General features: G+C 49.4%; 1 protein-coding gene across 2 annotated transcripts in view; it reads right to left on the minus strand.

Annotated features, from left to right (window-relative positions):
- Window positions 1-1,238: 1,238 nt before the first annotated feature.
- Window positions 1,239-22,199, minus strand: part of Ctnnbip1 (catenin beta interacting protein 1) — a 47,372-nt gene continuing 26,411 nt past the window's right edge. For both annotated transcript variants that reach the window (XM_034503960.2, XM_034503961.2), the window contains 2 exons: window positions 22,003-22,093; window positions 1,239-3,394 (listed from right to left, as the gene is read on the minus strand). In XM_034503960.2, coding sequence (XP_034359851.1) covers window positions 3,336-3,394; window positions 22,003-22,093 — 150 coding nt within the window. In that variant the 3' untranslated portion in view covers window positions 1,239-3,335. The remainder of the gene's footprint in view (window positions 3,395-22,002; window positions 22,094-22,199) is intronic.

Below are 22,199 nucleotides of genomic sequence, written 5' to 3' on the forward strand. Positions count from 1 at the left end.
AGAACAGCCTGGATGCTCACAGCTGCTACTTACCTACGGGGACAGAGAACTGTTTAATTCATTCTCAACTGCGTCCCTGGGAACGGCCACACCAACAAAGGACAGGGTGTTCTGCCTCCCTGCCCTCCAGGTCCCTAGGCCCCCTCCAGGCTGTGTGCACTCCACAGCCCGTCTTCATCCCAATCCTGTGTCTGAGCTCATTATCAGCAGCCTGCATCTGTGCTGAGGAAGAGGAAGGCAGAGCCCTGAGGTTGCCTGCTGCAAGGCCAGAGGGAGACCCTTTTGCATCACCTGCTCAAGTGACCTGGCTCTTTTAAAGTGACCTACTTTCTTTAAAGATTCCTGAGTTAGACAGTTCAAGGTGAGTGACTGGCAGCTCCACCTAAGCTCTGCTGGAGGCTGGACCAGAGCCAGCTGGCCCCTCCCCCTCTCTCTGAGCGATTAGCTAGATAAACTACAAGGTTGGCCCCAGGAGTTTAGATCAGCAGGGAGAGGGTAGACTCCGTACACGTCTTTTTCTTTTCTCTTTCTTTTTTTTTTTTTTTTTTTTTTTTAAGCCGGAGCCCCTGAATAGGCAAGCACAGTATCAATTGAGCTGTATCTCCAGCACCCTTCCCCCCTTTTGAGACAGGTTCTTACTATGTAGCCCTGGCTGTCCTGGAATTGTCTGTGTAAACCAGGCTGGCCTCCTGCCTCTGCCACTGCCTCTGCGTGCTGGGATTAAATGTGGGCTCCACCTCCACAACTCTCTCCCCTTTTGAGGTAAGGTCTCATGGCCTGGAACTGACCATACAGCCAAAGGTGACCATGAACGCCTGCCTCTCCACTTCTACCTTACAAGAGCTGAGACTACGTGTACATGTAAATACACCAGTTTCCCCCCACCCCCTTTTCTTTTTTTCTTTTCTTTTTTTTTTTTTTTTTTTGGTTTTTCGAGACAGGGTTTCTCTGTATAGCCCAGGCTGACCTGGAACTCACCTCAATCCTCCTGCCTCAAGCCTCACAGCCTCTCGATTATGATTACTCGGATTACAGGTATGAGTCACCACAGTTGGTTTATGTGATGTTGGGGATCAACACAGGACTTCAGGCATGCTAAATCTGCACTAACCATTGAGCAACATCCCAATCCCAGGCCATATCCACTTATCAAACTTGATGCTGTCCTCCCTCCTCCAAATGTCTCCTGGGAAGGGGCCCAGCAGTGTCAGCTGAGAGAAACCAGCTCAGTTTACCCATCAAGCTGTGAAAAATCTTTATTGTTATTTGTTTCTCCATTAACTAGACTTTCAGTTAGAATAAGAAGCCACGGTGATACTGCGTCTTTGTTCCTCAGAGGCTGAGCTGAGAACCACTGCTAAGACAGAGCACACACCACCACCAGGACTTGGTCTCAAGGCAGTCACAATCGAGGGAGACTGAACAACCCTATCTCTGCCCAGGGGCCCAGACCCATCTCCAGACCACACTGTGCCAGCAGAGCAGGCACGTGTCTGTCAGTGTGAGCTCATACTGTGCCTGCACACACGTTGTTCCTCTCCAGGAATGATGCTCTCCTCTCAGGCTCTTGCTGGTCAGGCTAGGGTTGGTGGAGCTGATTCTCCACTGTCCTTGCTCCCTGGAGCTCATGTCACTGTCAGCTAACAGGGTCGATGTGCTGAAGGACATGGCGTTCACATTCTCCTCCTGGAACAAGGCTGGTAAGCTTGAACCATCCACAAACAACGAGGTGCCTCAGGACTTGGTCTCAAGACATGCTGGCACTAGGCTCCAGCACACTCCCTGACACATGGGAGGCCTAAGCCCTGAGAAGAGAAGATACTCCAGAGTTTTCTGGATCGTGGTACCCAGGACCAGAAAGGGCCAGCAGTTATTCGCCATTCTCTCACTCCCAGTGAAGGCATGGTGGGCGTGGGATGATGACCCAGGTCCTTCTTCTCAGAAGCTGCTCTAAAATGTAACCCTGGGGCTGGATCTGAGTAGCCTGTGGGGCCTACTATGTGAAAGTCTAGCTGGTTTTCCAAGTGGGTGCTTCATATTAAATAAGCCATGTTCCTCTCCCTTCTGTGCTGACACGGTGAGATACAATGTAAGGGGGCTCAGGCAGAACACATGTGCTATCCTGGACCTACTGCCACTGGCAATGGGCCCTGGGAAGCCGGGCTAGGTTGTGCTTGAAACCGAGATTGGAGTCTCTGGGTTCTGGAAGTGAAACTGGGACATCTGCTTGGGTTCAAGGCTCTGTCTGGTAAAGACCCCTCATGATCTTCAGGATCCGGGGATGCCAAGGCCTGGGGAAGTGAGACACAGGGGCAGCAGAGAGGCTGGAGACGCCGCTGGTCAGCACTCCTGTATTTAGCACAGGCTGGCCAGGGAGGCCTGGAGAGCTCTGCACAATCCAGGAAACTGGCTGGCTGCCAGCTCTCAGAATTGAGTATATCAATCCTGCCTCCTAGTCACCCCTAAGTTCTGGGCTGCTGGCTCAGGACAACACAAAGCTCCTTGGGGGCCCTGTTGTCCAGCTGTGGACCCTGCTCTGGGTCCCTGGGGTCCCTTTGCTGGTGGAGGCAAGTGTGGTCATTAAAGCACATGCGATGTCCAGGTGTCCCCTCAGGCCTCACAGAAGCAGCAGGATGGAAGTAAGCCCATGGCAACGGGAGTTAGGGGTGAGCCAATGGGAGACCAAATGCATGGACTTAATGCCAATCAAATTCAAACACAAACCCACTACGTGAAGGCAGCAGCCAGCTCTTTGTGTAATAAATATTGCAAAGCTCATTTCATTTCTTTCTTTTCTTCTTTTTTTTTTTCAAGTCAAATATAACAATCAGTATCCCAAACCCTGCTTTCTGCATTCAGAACAGAGGAAGTTGATGTGAGCAGAACACCTGCAGCCAATCAAAGAAAAGACCATGTCCCATAGCCAGCCAATCACAACCTTTTTCCAGTTTAAGCAGCCAATCGGGACTCTTCACATTCCTAAAAAATGACCTAAATAAAGCACCAGAGCCCGTCGGAGAGCTTCCAGGGAAGCCAGATACCGAGGCGCAAATTTTTAAAAAAATAAAGAGTCAGAAATAAAAATAAAAGGTTTCCGTTGGTCAAGATTTAAAAATAAAAAGGTTTCTTCCTGCAGCCAATCTCAAGTCCATCCCTTCAAGCCAATCACAGACCACCTTGATGCCAGCCCTGCTGAGTGGCTGGTGGGGAGGGTCGGATGGGGCATGGGGAGCAAAGGGTAAGAAGGCGGTGCTTTGCTACCACTCAGCCGGCGGAGGAGCCACACAGATCTCTTGGCCATCGGTAGCTTCCAGGGAGTTCCAAGGGGCTTCCAGCTACTGCCTCCGGTCTTCTGTCTCCGATCTGGAAAACGCCATCACCACATCCTCTGCACCTGCAGACCAGGGGACAAGAACTGCTGATGGCTTCTGGTACCAGGACAAGGCAGAGGCTCTTGTGCTCACTGGGGAGCACTCCTTTATCTTCCCACCCCTGGCAAACCAGTGCTGAGCTCAGAGTGCCTCAAAGGGTCTGGGTGTAACTCAGTTGGTAGAATACTTGTCTTGCATGCAAAGCCCCTGGATCGGTTCCCTAGCAACACAGGAACTGGGCAACGTGGTATGTCTCGGATTCCTGCACTCAAGAGGTGAAGGCAAAGGGATCACAAGTTCATGGTCATCCTCGGCTACACAGTGAGCTCAGGGCCAGTCTGGGGCATTCAGCAACCTAATGAAAACAGCAGGGAAGGAGATAGGTGTTTCTAATGCCGCCCGCCCACCTCTCATTCAACTTCCCGCAGTCAAGCTGGGAACATGGCAGCCATCCCACCCTGCTGCAGAGCTTCAGGGTAAGGTCCAGAGGTTTGTTCAAAGCCGTATGGCTAGGAGATGAGACAGGCCCTGGGGCAGGACTCGGCTCTGCTCCAAGGGTACCACATTAGGGTGGGAGGTAAGATTTTCTTGGGAACCTCTCTGCTCTCAAGTGTAGATCTTGGTACTGGAGAAATTGCATTTAGGAGTACTCATTGCTTTTGCAGAGGACGCAGGATCAGTTCCCAGTACCTGCAGACTGGCTCACAGCCATCTCTAACTCTAGAACCAAGGCATCTAAAGCTCTTCCTCTGACCTTCACCATATACATATACACAGGCAAAATGCTGATAAAATAAAGTATACACACACACACACACACACACACACACACAGAGAGAGAGAGAGAGAGAGAGAGAGAGAGAGAGAGAGAGAGAGAGAGAGAGAGAGAGGCAGGCAGAGAGATTGATTGATTGATTGATTTTGGGGACAGGGTTTTCTTGTGCAACAGCCATGGCTATTCTGGAACTCACTCTGTAGACCAGGCTGGCCTTGAACTCACAGAGATCTTTCAGACTCTGACTCCCAAGTGCTGGGATTAAAGGCATGTGCTATTATGTCTGATGCCATAGTCATTTGTGATTGAAAATCAAATCAAAATTGAAAAATGCTTATTTATCATTGTTGTATGGTGGGGAACACACCCCTGCATGTGGGTAAAGGTCAGATGACAACCCTATAAAACTGGTTCTTTCCTTCCACCTTTACATGGACTTTGGGGATTGAACTCAGGGGGTCAAGCTTGGTGGCAAGCACCTTTACACACTGAGCCATCTTGCCAGTCCTCCCATTATGAATCTAAACACTATTCATCTCTGCAACAGTTTCCCTTTGCTCAAACCCAGCCCTTGCTCCAAGCAGGCTGGTCAAGCCCACTTCCAGCCCCCTGCCTTCCAGGCTTGATGGAAATGCATCATACCCGCTCCTTTTAGTTTTTCTTAATCCTGAATGTCTTGTTTTCCCTAAGACAGGCTCTGACACATAGCCTGACAGAAGAGGCAAGGGGAGGGGGGAAGGAGCTGGAAATACTAACCTACCCGAGCTGGTGGTACCCAAGCTGGTGGTACCTCCTGGTCCCTGCACTGCACTGTCTGCCTTTTCTAAAGGGTGGTGGAACAGCATCTTGCCCTAAACAGTAATAGTGAGGCTGCCTTGGCCTCCGGCACACTTCCCTGCTGTGCTACTGGAGGCAATCTCCCTGGAAGGCAGATGGCAACAGCAGGGAAAGGAAAGACCTCCAAGGGTTGGATTGAATTAGGTGGGGGTGGGGTGCAACAGGGCCTCTGACACTTGGACCATAGTCAGCATAGTGTTGGCCATCCTTGTCCACACCACAAAGAAGAGTTTCCTGTGTGCCTTGCTGCCTGGAGGAGGCAGGAGGCACCTCAGGTAGTGCTGCAGAAAGGTGGCCCATATGAACAGGTGACATGTGGAAATCCTGCCTGCACATCAGTGCAGTGGTGCTAAGGGAACATGATCTATCATTCTCTGAGCCTGTTTCTGCCTCACCGACATTCTTGGAAAGACAGACAAGCCTCCAGAAAGAAGTGCAGACAACTGGCTTCTTGCTTGAGATCCTTTCTCTGTTCTCAGTCCAATCCTGGGACCATGCATTATCACTGCAAGCAGGACTGTCTCCAGGATTACATCATACCCTGCGTGGCGGCTGAGCTGGGTACCTCACAGATGCTGGTTTCTCTGAGGGCTGCCTCCAACTCACTAGGCATGAGGGGGTCGAAGCAAGACTCTGCTGGGGAGGCAGGCGTCAGCAGAAGATGCTTCTGTGGCAATGAATGGTAACAACCCACTCTCTTCCTTCCTTGGCTGCCTCATGGGCTTTCTCACAGGGACCTTGGGCCTCTGTAGAGAGCTGCACACATAAAAATAGCACCGAGTCCCCAGGAGGGAATGGGCCCCTGGCTCCTCAGAGAAGCTCAAATCCCTATCACTGGGCTCTGCAAACTGCTTGTGGGTACACGTCCTGTACTATAAAGACAGCAATTGCTGGCCGTTTTTTATGTCAACCTGACACAAGCTGAGGTTATCTCCAAGGAGGGATCCTCAACTGAGAAAATGCTTCCATAAGACTGGGCTGTAGGGAAGCCTGCAGAGCCTTTTATTAATTAGTGATCAATGTGGGAAGGTCTAGTCCATTGTGGGTGGTGCCACCCCTGGACTGTGGTCCTGGGTTCTATAAGAAAGCAGGCTGAGCAAGCCAGGGAGAGCAAGCCGGTCAGCAGCCCCTCCATGGCCTCTCCGCCCTGCCCGAGTTCCTGCCCTGACTGCTCCTGATGATGAACTGTTCTACGGAAGCTGAGTGAAATACCCTTTCCTCCCAAGTTGCTTTGGTCATGGTATTTCACAACAGTAATAGAAACCCTAACTAGGACAATAACCTTGTCAAGGTCACACATTTACTCTGATGAGTATGTAACAGGATACCTAGAGCAAAAGCTTTGTAAGAATTTTACCCTCCCACACTGCCAGCTGGCAAGATCCTCCCAGACTGGGAACCCACAGGCATCATTTCAGAGCCTGTGTTCTGTTGTTGGGGCTGCAGAAGGAGTCCTCAGAGGTGCTGCCCATCCCACACCTGCTCCTGCTCCTAAGGGACTTGCAGACCACCACAACTTCCTTCCTTTGAAGCCAGAGAATGGGCAGAGCATTTTCTGACCTGTCCCTATGAGGAGTGGGCCAGGTACTCAGCATTTAGTGAGAGCCTGAGGATGCTGGTGGTCCCTCCCTTCTTTGGAATTTACATCAGCAGACAAAAAGGATGGGAGAGCTATTCAGCTGGTTATCATGGCTGCAGCCCTAATATTCAGTTCCTGAGACAAAGGGGAAGATCCCGCAGGCACCCTCTCTGCTGTCCTGTAAGTGGCCATCCTCTACCTCCAGGCCAGCAATCCATTTTATAGGTAAGGCTCTGTCTTCCCCAGCGGTATCCACTGACAGCTCTGGTGCTCAGAGGATCTGCTCACTGATTCCCACCAGATGCAGGTTAGCCTAGGCAGACAGGAGCTACTCAGATGCTCCTCAACATCTTCTCTAACAAACTGAGCAATAAGACTACTGAAAACAGACAGTGTATCTCACACACACACACACACACACACACACACACATGGGAACCACAGAACAGATGCGGACCTCCTATGAATATAGACAAAGATGTTTAACAGAACGTTAGCAAATTACGCAAAGCAACATACAAAATGGGATCATATTTCTAGACAAAACGGGATTTGTTTTAGGGATGTAAGGTTGGCCTAGCATCTGAAAATCAGGTGATGTAATGCAGTCTACCAACACAGTAAAGGGCAAACTGCACACAGTCAGTCCCCTTAATGACACAGAAAGTCAATCTAAGAGAATCCAACATCCCTCATGACAGAAGATGCATAAGAGAGGAAACACAGAATTGTTCCACCCTGACAAAAGTCACCGGTGAGAATATCACAGCTGTCAACACAGTGCAGGGCTAAACCCACCCCAGCAAGGTGGGAACAGAAAAGGTCAGTCTGTTCTCACCATTTCTACTCAGATTGAGTTTTGTTTTGCTCTGGACACTAGAGACAGGTCTCATGTAGCCCAGACTTGCCTTTGACTGACAAGCCTCTTCCTTCGTCTCCCTGGTGCTGATGTTTCAGGACTGCGCCACCACAGCTGCCTTCTCTAGATTGTTCTAAAGGTTCGTTCCTGGGCAATTAGGCAAAAATAACTAACTAAATAAATAGCATACACATTAGAAAGAAGGAACTACTTCAATTTGTAGATGTCATAATCTTATAAGTAGAGAATGCTCTGTAATTTCTACTTATTAAACAGCTATCAGAAGTAGTGACTGTGATAAACTTGTGGGCATAACACCCATATGCAAGTCTACCTGCATATCCTAGCAATGAGCAATCTGAAAATGGAGTGAAGAAAATAAGTGATGGTATCATTCATAATACTACTACGACATTTAGGAACACACCTTTTCACACTTGTGCATTACTCTGTGTGCGTGTGCGCGCACCACAGCACATGGAGGTCAGAGGACAACTGCAGGAGTCCGTTCCCTCCTTCTACCGTGTGGGTCCTTGGGGAGAGAACTCAGGCACTGTTTTGTTCATTTGTTTGGTTTTTTCCCAAGATGAAGTTTATCTGTGTGGCCCTGGCTGTCCTGGAACTTGCTTTGTGCCTCTGTGCTGGGACTAACGGCATGCATCATCTCTGATAGGCTAGGCCTTCCACTCGTACCACTCAAAAAAAAAAAAAAAAAGTTGAAGTCTATCACCTACGCACCAGCTGCCCTTTTCAGTGATGGATTAAACAAATAAACCCAGGACACAAAACACAAGAGGCAAGATTACCACTGAGTTCTACAGCTGAGCTCAGTTTCCTTAGAGACAGGGTCTCACTGGTTATCCCAGGCTAGCCTCAAACCCAGGATCCTTCTGCCTCTGCCTCCTGAGTGCTGGGATTAAGGCTTGGTCAGCCAGCTCAAGAGCACCTCTGCATCATTCTGGAAACCCAAGTCTAAGTTCCCAGGAGCTGCGGCTTCAAACACATGAATAGGGGAGACAGGGAAAAAGCCACAGATGGTAGCAAGCACTGATCAGTGGAGAAATCAGAGCCTTCCCTGACAAACTCCACCCTTGATCTGAGGGCCACTCTGAAGCAGTGCCTGGGGCTTGTTGCCCAGGCCGCTGCAGTCTTCAGCATTCTCAGCACCATGGTGGTGGGAGTTAGGGATGAGGGCAGGAAACATGGTCTATGAAACCCAGGCTACCCTTGATGAAGCCCAGGCTAGTCTTGAACTCACTGTGTAGTCAAGGATGCCTTTCATCTTTTGACCTTCCTATCTCCTGTTCCTAAGTGCTAAGATTTCAGGTGTGTACCCCACATCCAGTTTTGTGTAGCACTGGGGATCAAGCCAAAGCCTCAGGAATGCTGGGTAAGCAGTCTACATCTGACTTGCATCCCCGTTAGTCTGATCTTTATCTGGTATACATGCTATGTGATCAGGGACTAGCCCTGTTCTCCGTCATATTCAGAGCACTTGCTCAGAGCCTTTGTTCAGAGGTTGAAGTGGCTGGGTGAACCAGAGGCCCAGGCTCTGGAGCCTTTGTCTTTAACTACACAGGAAAAGGGAGACAACTGTCTGTCTGGAGTCATCCAGAGCTCGGAGGAGTGCCAAGCCTTAGTCAAAGCCTGGACCAATCTCTCTGCGTCACTATGAGAATGGAACCAAGACCCAGGATTAAAGCACACCACTACCACCGCAGCCCAGGGTGCCTGGGGGAAATGGAGTCAACTGTCAACTGTCCTCCCTGCACTCCTGTGGCTCATCCGAAAACAGGGCTGAGGCTCAGCTCTCTGAACAGGGTGGGGCAGGCACCCACTGGCCCTTCCATCCCACGCCTGATGCCAGCTTGGCCCTTTAGTGGAGCCAGTCAAGTGACTGAGGAGAGAAAAATGACAAATATGCAGAAGCATAGAACCAGGGAAGCTGGCCCCTGGCCGGGGGCGGGAGGCAGACAATGGGGTCACTGGTCTGTCTGTGAGCTGTGTATGAGTTCACACCAGCAGTGTTGGCAGCCAGGCTCCGCCTCAAGCCCGCACTCATATGGCAGTGACAATGAGGTCGGGGGAGGGGTCCCTGGACGAGAATCATGCTTGCTATGTTTTGTTGCAGCCTAAGACAGGTTCACCATATGTAGCCCAGGCTGACCTACAACTTGTCTCTTGCAAACCCAAAGACTCCACAAACCAGGAAGGGCACCGCCCTATGTAGATGGCACTGTGGAAGAAGGGGACACATAGGAGCAGCACCAGCCACAGCTGAGGATACTGTATGACCTAAATCCTCAAAGACCAACTTCCAGGATAACATGAGCCATGGGGGTGGGGCCTTGGCTCTGCCACTCATAACGTCATAGTACCCCTTACTGGCATAGGTGGCCCAGGACTATTCCCGCTTCAGACATTCTGGGGTTACGTACCCATTATCTCTTGTACCCCCATGGGACCTTACACCTACCTAACCAAAGTACAGGAGTTGTTGGTTGTACAAAGTTGGTTCGGTTGGTAAAGTGCTTGCCTTGAAAGCAGGATGTGCAGGGCAGTGATGGCACACACCTTTAATCCCAGCACTTGGGAGGTAGAGGCAGGCAGATTTCTGAGTTCGGGGCCAGCCTGGTCTACAGAGTGAGTTCCAGGACAGCCAGGGCTACACAGAGAAACCCTGTCTCGAAAAAACAAAACAGCCGGGCAATGGTGGCACACGCCTTTAACCCCAGCACTTGGGAGGCAGAGGCAGGCAGATTTCTGAGTTCGAGGCCAGCCTGGTCTACCGAGTGAGTTCCAGGACAGCCAAGGCTATACAGAGAAACCCTGTCTCAAAAAAAAAAAAAAAAAAAAAAAAAAAAAAAACCCAAAAAAGAAAAAACAAAACAAAACAAAAGCAGGCCGTGTTCTCAGCTCCTCAGCACCCATGTAAACACGGTACACAGCAGGCTATGTCTGAAACCTTCATGCTAGGCTATATAGAGACATGAGCATCCTTGGGGCTCACCGACCAGCTAGTTTAGCCAACCAGTAAACTCTAGACTCAGAGATTCTATCTCAAAAATAAGGTGGAAGGCTGGCAATATGGCGATGTAAGTTAAATCCCTGAGTCTTGTAAGGAGCAGAATGTGGTATGTGCATCTGCAATCTCAGCATGCCTCAGGGGTTAATACTCGTTGCTATTGCAGAGGATGTCTACTTGGTTTCTTCCCAGCACCTACTTGGTGGCTCACAACCATTTGTAATTCTAGTTCTGGGAAATCCAATGGCCTCTCCTGACCTCTGTGGGCACCAGCCATTCATGTGGTGCACAGACACAGATACGGGCAAAACATTCATAAACATAAAATAAGTCTTTTTAAAAATAAGTTAGCAGTCTGAAAAGCTAAAGAACTGCAACCCTAAGACTGCAGAGACTCCACATTCCCAAGGGGGAGAGAGGGAACCCCCTTTGTGAGTCATCACCAATGTCGGGCACTTTGGTTAAGTACTTCCACATCCTCAGGGAGCACCCCTCCTGAGCCTCTGAGCTCCAGCCTCAGTGAGCCGGCTCCAGCGCACATGGCACCAGCTCATGCTGGAGTAAAGGACGCCAGGGGTCCAGTGATTCCCCCACTCTGGGTGCTCTGGCCCTTCCCTGACTACCTAGGTTGGGAGCACTTCCTCATGATGGAAGCTCATCATCTGGGGTGTTCCCAAGTGCTTGTTATCTTACTGCTCAACTGCAAGGCCTCAGCTCCCAGCTCTGGGGAATGGCTGCCTGGAAAAGCAGGTCCCAGAGGCCCAGCAAAAGGAAGAACTTCTGAGGGGAGTGAGCCTGGTGCTCACCCTGTACTGGGCTTCCTTCCACATGAGCCAACACCCACTGGGCAGCATGTGCTGTTTTTAGCAACCCAAGGCTATGAGCCAGGTGTTCCATACACCTCCGCTTTGATACCCCAAAGCTCCCAGCGGATGCTTTTTACCCAAGGTAGCACCACACTTGGGTTGCTATGGGAACAGTGGGTTCTGATTCACCAAGGATTTAGCAGCAGGAGTAGCAGGAGGCTCAGTGGCGCCTACTGGGCTCCAGCACCCAGAGCTGTCAGAGGTGGACTCCTAGCACAGGCTAAGGAAGGTACAGGAGACAACTACAGGTCCTTCCCAGGCCTAGAGCTCTCAGTGTACCCCAGTAGCAAGGCTTGGAATCTAGGACTTGGGTTGACCTTGACTACCTGTGTATCCAAGGTATCCCTGCTCACCCAGCCTCAGTTTACTCATCTGCCAAGTATGTTAAAGAGCACCTGTCCCATTGCTCTAACACACCAAGGATAATGTGTAAGGACAACTGTAGGGTCAAATTCCAGCTGTTCCCTGAGGTTCCTGCACCCAATCCCCCACCCTCCCACCTGCTGAGATGCAACACACAGGAGTGCACACACACACACACACACACACACACACACACACACACACGCGTGCACACATATGCACAGACACCACACATAGACAGACACAGACACATACACACAGACAGACACACACACATGCACACACGCATACACACATACACACACACAGACACACACACACACAGAGACACACAGACACACACAGAGACATACAGACACATACACACAGACACACACATGCATACACACACATAGACATACACACAAACACACAAACACACACAGAGACACACACACAGACACACACACACACAGAGACACACAGAGACATACAGACACATACACAGAGACACACACATGCATACACACACATAGACATACACACAAACACACACAGAGACACACACACAGACATACAGAACACATAGAGACATACAGACGCATACAGACACACACAGACACACACAGACACACACACACAGGACCTTTACACCTTCCTTTACTAGGTGAGGGCTCATTCTCCTCACTTAAAATTTCCAATGTCTCCCCCAAAAAAATAAGCTCTTCTAGACCAGAATTTGAGTATGTCATAAATACTAGTTAACTTCAACTATCTCCTTGACATAGTTTAGTATCACCTCAGAAGGGAGCCTCAACCGAAGGATTGCCCAGATCAGACCTGCTGTGGGAGACTGTCTTATAGCTAATTGATCTAGGAGGGCCAGCCCACTACAGAAGGCCTCGATCCCTGGGCAGGTGCCTGGTGGGGGTGGGTCAGCAAGATGGTCTCCACTGTGTCTCCTCAGTCAGAAGTAATGCTGTGTGGACCAGCAAGTAGGCAGCCTTGAGTATCTGCTTGACGCCCTCGATAATGGCCTGTGATCTGTAATGTCTGCCCTTCATGGAGGACAGGGCTGTCGTCACACACTATGCCGAGTTTACAGCGACGTGACTGGAACTGTCCAGCTGCTGCAGAGGAGCCCTCAGCCGGAGACCAACTCTCAGGAAGTCCAAGGCATGCCAGGGGCGTTACTGCCTTCCAAGCATTTGTACTCACTTTTCTTTCTTTCTTTCTTTCTTTCTTTCTTTCTTTCTTTCTTTCTTTCTTTTTTTTTTTGTAATTCAGTCCCGTTTATTCTCAAGTCTCTCTTCTCTCTTTCCAAGTTTCTTGTTCCTAATCCAAGTCCCAAGTCTTGAGTTCCTAGTCCCTAGTTCCTAGTCCCTAGTGCCTCCAAGTTCCAAGTTTCCAGCCCCTCTTCTGTCTGCTACTCGCCTTTTATCTTATTTTTTTATTACTATTTTTTTTGTATTTTATTTACATTTCAGATGCCATCCCCTTTCCCCATTTCCCCTCCCTAGAAAACTCCTATCCCATGCCCCCTTTCCCTTTTTGCTTTTATACATTTTTTAAAATGTTAATCAAGGGCTTTATAAGTTTGGTAATGCTCAATCAGAAGTGTAACCCAATACCCGACCTAGATATATAAACTATCTTTGATTGGTGGAGACACGTGAACATCTGCCTCCATGCTCCCCCCCCCCTCAGCTTTAAAGAACAGAACCCACCACGCTGGGCTAACCTGAGCTGAACTGGATGCCGGGCTAATGTACGTAGAACTGGGATGATGAGGGAGCAACAGGCCTGCATCTCAGGACATTCATCACTCTTCCTTTTCTTCTCAGTGACAGGAGTTAGGAATCAGATCCCCATGGATCTCTGTACCATCACGTGACTCAGCTCAGCTTTGTTACTGGGTTACAGGTAATTCTCACAGAAGTGTTGATTAAAGTTAAGAGACTGAGCTTCCTGCCCCACAGTGAATGCTCCCTGGGCTGACTCTAATTTCAGAACTGACTGATTTCACCCAGGGCCTCTAGAAGAAGCCTTGAAGTGGCCAGGCATGGGGAGAGGAGAGCCAGAAACCACACAGAGAAGTGGCTGCACAGGAAGCCACCCCACGAGGCTTTGGTCTGAGCAGGAACAGCTACTCTGGACCTGGATGTGGGCCGTGAACAAACCACAGACCCTTTCCTGCAGACTCCTGACACTGACCACACATTCAGAGAGCAGACACTGGCACGGGGCTCTGGAAGGCAGAGCTGGGTACCAGCCGACTCTGGGAGGGTGTGAGAGGGCGCATGACGGAAGAAAAAGAGCAGAGGCAGGATGCTGCGGGGGGGGGGGGGGGGTCCACAGAACTTAAGGCACTGGGTGGGAAATGGAGCCACTCATTCTACCCTCCTCCGTCCCAGGGGACTTCAAGGGTCAAGTGGAGTAATTGCAGAAGTGGGTCATTTCCAAAGTGCCTAGTTCCTGCTGTTATACCTTGAATATAGCTATCATAATACGTCTATATAATAACCGAAATAATAAGTCAGTTTCTCCATGAGACCCAGGGAATTATTTTAGGCCCTCCAGGAGCACGCTCAACCAGGTGCCTGTTTCTGTAGGGGAAAGCCAGCAGGTCTGTGAAAGCTCACAGTCCTTTTCTGGACACTGACAAAGGCTATGCCAGGCCCAGGGAGCTACTGTGACAACCAGTAGCTCTCAAAGGCAGACCAGGCACGTCTCCTAGGATTCCGTAGGCTGAGAAAGAACAAGGTCAAAATAAGCCATGTCAGCCTTGGGACAACGGACAAGAGCCCACCAAAGAATAACAATTACACCAGGTATGGTGGCAGGTGATCAGGGCCAATCCCAGCACTTGAGAGGCAAATCATAAATTTAAGGCAAATGTGGGCTATGTATCTCAAAAAACAAACCACACCATGTAAAAACATCTCTAGGAGGCTGGAGAGATGACAGAGTGGTTAGGTATACCAGCTGCTCTTCTAGAAGTCCTGGGTTCAAGTCCCAGCACCCACATGGCAGCTCAACTGTAACTCCAGTTCCAAGAGATCAAATATCCTCTTCTTGCCTCTGAAGGAATTGGGCACACACGTGGTACACAAACATACATGCAGGCAAACCACCACACATAGGAAGCAATAATGAAAAAAAGTTCACAACTCTGGTGGGGGCTGGAGAGATGGCTCAGCAATTAAGAGCACCCTGTGGTTAATGTCCTTGCAGAGGATTCAAATTCGGTTCCCAGCACCCATGTTGAGTGACTTCAGCTCCAGAAATTCTTTTTTTTTTTTTTTTTTTTTAAGAATTATTTATTTATGTATATGAGTACACTGTAGCTGTCTTTAGACACACCAGAAGAGGGCATCAGACCCCATTACAGATGGTTGTGAGCCACCATGTGGTTGCTGGGAACTGAACTCAGGACCTTTGGAAGAGCAGTCAGTGCTCTTAACTGCTGAGCCATCTCTCCAGCCCCCAAGCTCCAGAAATTCTAACATCCTCTTCAGGATTCCACAAGCACTTCACTCAGACATGCATGTGCCCACACAGACATGTATACATACCTTCCACACACCACACATATCCATGCAATCAAACACATTTTAAAAATCTTAAGCAAAACATGACAAAACCTAGGGGCTAGATGGCTTAGTGGGTACAGCGAGATGCAGCCAAGCCTGACAATGGTGCTCCATCTCTGCGCACACGGTGGTAGGATCAACTCCTACAAGCTGTCCTCTAACCTCTACATACATCGCATGACATGTGCGTGTGTGTACATACACTAGATTAAATTGTAAAAATAAAAACAAAACAATAATGACTATTCAGGCAATTGGCTAAGGTATGGCATTTACAAACCAGAGGTCCCCAATGCCTGGTACTCACTGGGTGCCCTGTACCACGTGTAGCACTAGGGCATGAACCGCCCAGAGTGGGCACATTCAAAGCATCCTGCAGGTTCAGGGGGCCAGAACAGCAAAGCAGCAGAAAGAGCCCCCAATCTCCCTCATCTCCTCAGTGACACTATGTAACCATTTCAATTATACTTGGTCCTTAGGTAATATGTTGTCCTGCTTAAAAAGACATATGAAGGGCTGGGGCGATAGCTTAGCATGCTTGCCTAGCATGAGTGAGGGCCTAAATTCAATCCCCAAAACAGAAAGAAAGAAGAAAGGCAGGCAAGCAACAATGAACCCCACTTTGGCCTGTAAGCCATCCATAGGTCTATCTTAACATAAATAATAAAGATGTACAGATGTCACTGGCCAACATCTGTCACATCTGGAACCCACACGAGCTAACTATGATTTTAAGCTACCTCTCTCAGCCAGAGAGAACACATGTCACAGGGCTGTTGTGACACTCCTTGGGAGAACCCTTGTACATTACTTTGCAGGAACTTGGCACAAAGACGGAGCCTAACAAATGCTTGCCGTTATGAGTAATAGGAACGAGCTCTAACAGGAAGAGACTGGTCAGTAACTGACAAGAACAGATGCTACATATAATGCAACAGCCAAAACACTTTCTTGAAAATTGTTGAAGAGCTCCATGGAACCGCCTGAAGTTAAATATATATATTTAAGTGAATATCAAAGCATTTATGCCGTAAAGTAAACTCCAATAGAAGTGCCTGTCTATGTTGTAAAAGCTGCAAAATATGAAGGAAAGAAACAGAGTCCATGGCTACATAGTGGGACCCAATCCTTCAAGCGTATGTCTCTCCTCTCCCATTTTCTACAGTGACCATGCATCACTTCGGAGCCAGGAGAGACGATGCACACCTATGGGACAGCACCGATGAGAAATGGATACCTAGCATTCTGTGCCTGCTTCAAGAAGCTGCAGCCCCGCCCCCCACTCCCCACTCCTATCAAGTCTGCAGCTGGCCTATCGCACAAAGGCCAATTTCCCAGAGAAGCATTGATTTTCTTTGGTTCAAAGCAGAGTCCTGCCTGACTGTCAAGTCTGCTTGGCCATCCTTGGGGACCAGAGACAGTACTCACAGAAGCCACTGCCTCTCTAACTCTTAGCCCCAGAACCTGCTCGATCACTACATTCAACAGCACTCACCGAGAGCCTAGTGAGGTCTATTCAGCCACACAGATGCCCACCTACAAGGAGGCCTCAGTCCCGAGCTCAAAGACCTCAGTATCTGGTCAGCAGAGGGCCTGGCTTGGGCTGCAGGAGGCTGAAGGATGAGTCCTGGAGCCTGACCATGCAGAAGCAGGAGGGGTGTGGATGAAGTCAGTTTCTGTGCCTACGAGGGTATGAAAGAGGGCATGGTGCAGGGTGGCAGGGAGCCATTGAGAGATTGTAACTCTTCAGTGCCGACTTCTGAGTATTCAAAAGTCACTCTGGCTATGAGAGTGGAGAGTGGACCAGGGGACTAACATCAATCAAGATGCCAGTTTAAAAGCTGGGGCGTGGTGGTGTATACCTTTAATCCCAGCACTCAGGAGGCAGATCTCTGAGTTCAAGGCCAGCCTGGTCTACAGAGTGAGTTCTAGAACAGCCAGAACTACACAGAGGAACCCTGTCTTAAAACAACCAACCAAACAACAACAACAACAACAAAACAACCAAACAAAAAGATGCCAGTTAGGACCTCTCTGTAAAAATTGAATTAAAAGGGGGCTGAAGAAATGGCTCAGTGGTTAAGAGCACTTGCTGCTCTTGTAGAGGCCCCCTGGATGTAACTCCCAACACCCAAATGGCAGCTTACAACCAAGCATGCACACATAACTCCAGTTCCATAGCATCTGGTGTATTCTAGCCTCTGCTGGTACCAGGTACACTTACATACATACAGGGAAAACACTCACACACAAAAATAAACTAAGCTGTAGTTTAACTTAAAGAATAATTGAGCTAACTGGAGAGGCTCAATTGGTAGAGTGACTGTCTGGCACGCACAAATCTCTGAGTGTGATTCTCAACACTGCATGGCGATGCGTGCCAATAATCCCAGCACTGAAGAGGATCAAAGTTCAAGATGGGGTGGGCATAATGGCTCAGCAGGTAAAGGCATCTGCTGCCAAGCTTGCTAATCTCTGGATCCCTCATAATGGAAGGAGAAAATTAACTCCTGCAAATTGCCCTCTGACTCCCATGTATATATGGGTCACGGCAGGCATGTTAATACACACATATAAACAAATGGGAGACATGTAAACGTTAAGATCATCCTCAGCTATAGCGCAAATCCAAGACCAGTAGACTCCATATGAGACCCTGTCACAAACACGAAGGCCAGAGACACTGGGGCTGGAGAGCCTGCTCAGAGGTTAAGAGCACTGGCTGCTCCTTCGGAGAACCTGCATTCAGACCCCAGCACACACAGTGGCTCACAGTCATCTGTAACTCCAGTTCCAGGGGATCCAATGCCCTGGTCTCTGTGGGGACTACATGCATATGGTATCCATATATATCCAGGTACACACACAGATAAAAATAAATTAATCTTAAAAAACAAAATAACAACAACAAAAATCCAAGAGCCTAAGAGGAGGAAGCTGGTTGGGGCTCGCTAAGGCAGGAAGGTCCGAGGCTGCAGAAGTGATGGTAGTACTGCCCATGAGCCTGGGCTGTGAACTACTCCCTGACCAAGAGAGCACACAGGTAAAGAACAGACCTGCTGAGCACGCAGGGCAGGCTGTGTCAACACAGACAGTTGAAAGCTCTGGGGGTCGGGAGTGAGCTCTGGGTGAGGGTATGTTTGGAAGGTGCTGACCTGAAGTCTATAGAAATCACACGAAGTAGGGAAAGAGGGAGGGGTAAGGGAAAGGACTGAATCTAGAGGCACCAATATAATGGAGAGGACGGGAGGAGGGAGGGGAACACTAAGAATGAAGAGGAGGAAGGAGGTGGTCATAGTGATCTCTGCTTACTAGAGATCGGGCAGGCTGAAGGGACCACTGTTCAGTTCTGGGAGTCCACTGGGCCCCTGTGGGAACCACGTGGTCAACATTACAATGCAGACTTCTGCCCCAGCATCTTTTCCAACCTGCTGTCTTTAAGCACAGCTGGGTTGTTGTGGGTAGAGGAATACTCAGGTACCAGACCCCTCCAGCCCCAGACGGCAAGAGTGTATGAGATTGAGTACTGTCCTGTGGCTGCTTCTGCCTCACGATCTCTGTTGAGAGGGACGTTCCAAAGGAAGATGCCAGAAATCTTGTCTGGGTCTGTGAACCCTAGTGTGGAGCCTTGTCATCTGCTGAGAGACAGAGCCACCTAGTGGTCAGATGTGTAAGACCCCTTGGCCACCTAGGCAGACATTTGGTGCATGAGCTGAGGTTGGCTAGGCAGTGCCACTCAGCCTCACAGCATGGACAGAGACATAAGCTTGTGGCCTAAACTAGACACTAGCCTGGGGTTCTATTAATATGTGTTTGTACATGGGTTTATTTGTAACACAGAGGAAATAAGAGAAAGTTTGAGCAGATCTTCCACACTGGGTGCCTCCTGGCCCCGATTCACAGTCCTTGGAGTCCTCCAGCCTCCTGAAGTAGAATTTACTCTGGGTCTGTGTGACTTCCAGAGGTACAGGGCATCAGCAGCACAAATGTTCCCCACCCTTCGTCAGATATGAGTCTCCCCCAATCCAGAAAACGCATGCCACGGCAAAGAAAGTGTCTACGGATACCTCACACCCAAGAGGCCCCAGATTCCAGAGTGTCTCTGACAGCCACACCTACCTGCCCACAGCTGCCTCTGGCTACATCAGCAGGAGCCACAGCACAGTGGGGTCACCGTGGTCACCTCCTCTTTCTGAGACAGAATCTCACATAGCCCAGGCCAACCTCCAACTCACTAAGTAGTCAAGAATGACTTAATCGATCCTCCTGCCTCTGCCTCCCAAGTGCTGGGATCTGGGTTCCATTTGGTGCCGGGGACTAAACCCAAGTTTTCATGGACACTAGGCAAGCACTCTACCGAGCTAGATTCTCAACCTTTACCTCGACCTTCTTAAACAGCACAGTAGACTGTGTTTGTATTCTCAGTTGTTGGTTCTGCAAAGTAAGTTTTCATACATGTGTTGGTGTGTGTGTGTGTGTGTGTGTGTGTGCTTTATATAACATAGAGTTTCATGTATCTCAGGCTGGCCTTGAACTATTACTAGGATTTATAAGTGTGCACCAGCATGTCCAGCTAAATAATAACTTTCATTATTTTTTATTGTAAATAGATAATAAACAGTAACTTTTTTAAAAAATTATTTTATTATTATTTTTTAGTTAAGTATGTGTGTGTGTCTGTGCATGTGAGTGCAGGTTCCTATGGCGGCCAGAGACACTAGATTGCACTGGGGTTACAGGTAGTTGTGAATTGTCTGATATGGGTGTGCTGGGAATTGAACTCTGGCCATCCACAAAAAAACAGTACTTGCTCTTAACTGCTGAGCCAACACATAACTTCTTAAAGGCAGGGGGCTATAACTGAATACTAGCGTGGCTACCTACCTAGCATGTCCAGGGCCCTGGGCTATACCTGAATACTAGCACTGAATACTAGCACGGCTACCTAGCATGTTCAGGACCCTGGGTTGGACCCAGTGAAGATTTTTCACTTCTTACGAAAGAATACTTGAACAACACACAAAAAATATTTTACAAAACTCACTAACTTGGAAAGTAAAAGTCCATTATGAAAACCTGTTCCCAGTCTCTGTGTTCTTTCAAGGGGTGCAGCCCGGTAGAGCACAGGCTGGCATACATGAGGCTCCAGGACTGACCCCCGACACCACATAAACCATTTATTCCCTATTAACAGCCCAGTATGTATCCCTTCAGCTCTTCTATATCCATTCAAGACAAAGGGACATGTGTGGGTGTGGCCTATTCTGCCATGGCCCCAGCTTCTTTTCCTTTCCTGTTAAGGAATCCACTAGGGACATCTGCACAGAGACTCAGAAACTCAATGACTCAGGAACATGTAGGAGCACAAAAACGTCCCTGGAACTAACTCAGAAGTCTGAAGCGTTCAGGTGGACCTGGCTTAGGAGCTAGGTAGGTGGGAAAACCCAGACCAGCCATTAAGAAGAAAAGGACTCCTTCAAGAGCCAGAGGGAAGGCAGGGCTGACTGCAAACACACTCTGCTGTGGAGCACACTTGAACAGGCACGCCTGGGCATGGTTTTGTATGATACGTGCACAGTCCCAAATTGCTGAGTTCTCAGAGGTTCCCTGGAAGACTTCTTCCGAGCTGGCTGGGGCAAGCACTAGTGCCAGAAAAGCAGCCCCTGTATCTAGGGCTGAGCCCACAACATGAAAGATAAGCGAGGTGGCAGCACAGTGTGCCGGACCTGCTCTCCTCCCCAGCAGCCTCAACAACAAATACCTGCTCTGCTCTGCTCTGGTGGCTGCTCCTGCCTGAACACACGCTTTGGGCCACTAAAGTACTTGTTTTTTGGTCGGGTTTTTTTTTTTTTTTTTTTTTTTTTTTTTTTTTTTTTTTTTGAGACAGTGTTTCTCTGTGTAGTCCTGGCTCTCCTGGTACTTGATCTGTAAAACAGGCTGGCCTCCTGAGTGCTGGGATTAAAGGTGTGGCCCACACTGCCCCGCTCGCTAAAATACTGTATAGCCCCCACCAAATCCCAACCAAGAGTGAAAGATGAACAGAAAAGGAACATGAGGAGATGCTGCTCAGAACACTGAGCCAGCGTCAGGTGGAGCTCTCAGAGGGGAGGAGGCTCCATGAGCAGCAAAAGGCCATGGAGCTAGCAGCCCAGCAGCCTTGTCAGTGAGGAGCAGTTCAGCTCCTAGGCACCTATGTATGGTCAAGGGCAATAACTTCCTGCTTCCCAAACACCACCTGCTAACTGGGAGTAATACAAGCGACAGCTGACAAGGGCCAATGCTGTGTACTGATCCCTGGTACAGCCCCTGTTGGACAATAAACACTGGAGTGGAACTTCTGACCGTGAGGACCTTTTGCATGTGGAGATATCAGGCCCTCTGAGCCACCTCTTCCTGCTGGTGGCAGACCCGCCAGTCACTGCATACTTGTACTCAACAGGGACAGTGCTCTCAGAACACACTGAGCAGTTTCATGGTCCCTAAACAAGGTGCTGAGTGGTTAGGGTCAGACTTTAGGTTAAGGGATGCAATAATCAGACCCTCTGTGGTTGCACAAGGCTCCCAGACATGTCTACCTCCTCCTTCCTCCAGGCCTAGAAAGAGATCCACCACCTGCCTTGTTGGATCCCCACCACTGGGACCTGATAGGAGCCTGTGGATGGGAGGGAACTACAGTCTGCTCTCCCTTCCCTGAACTCCCGATCACCCATTCAGCTTTGTAGAGAACCACTGCTCAGTGCTCAGGGGGGGCTCACCCTGGTCGATGGAGTGCTGTGGCAGCTGGCTGAGCTGGCTGCTGACGACCCCAGCATAGGTGCGCAGGAACTCTTCCTCACTGGCGGTCAGCTGCAGAGTGACAGCGCTGTGGTGAGATGAGTGTAGACCTGTCCCCAAAGGCCCCGCACCTGCTGCCCCCAGCACCTTGGACCTGTCCCCGAAGGCCCCACACCTG

Source organism: Arvicanthis niloticus, chromosome 5 (genome assembly GCF_011762505.2).
Source record: "Arvicanthis niloticus isolate mArvNil1 chromosome 5, mArvNil1.pat.X, whole genome shotgun sequence".
Lineage (NCBI taxonomy): Eukaryota > Metazoa > Chordata > Mammalia > Rodentia > Muridae > Arvicanthis > Arvicanthis niloticus.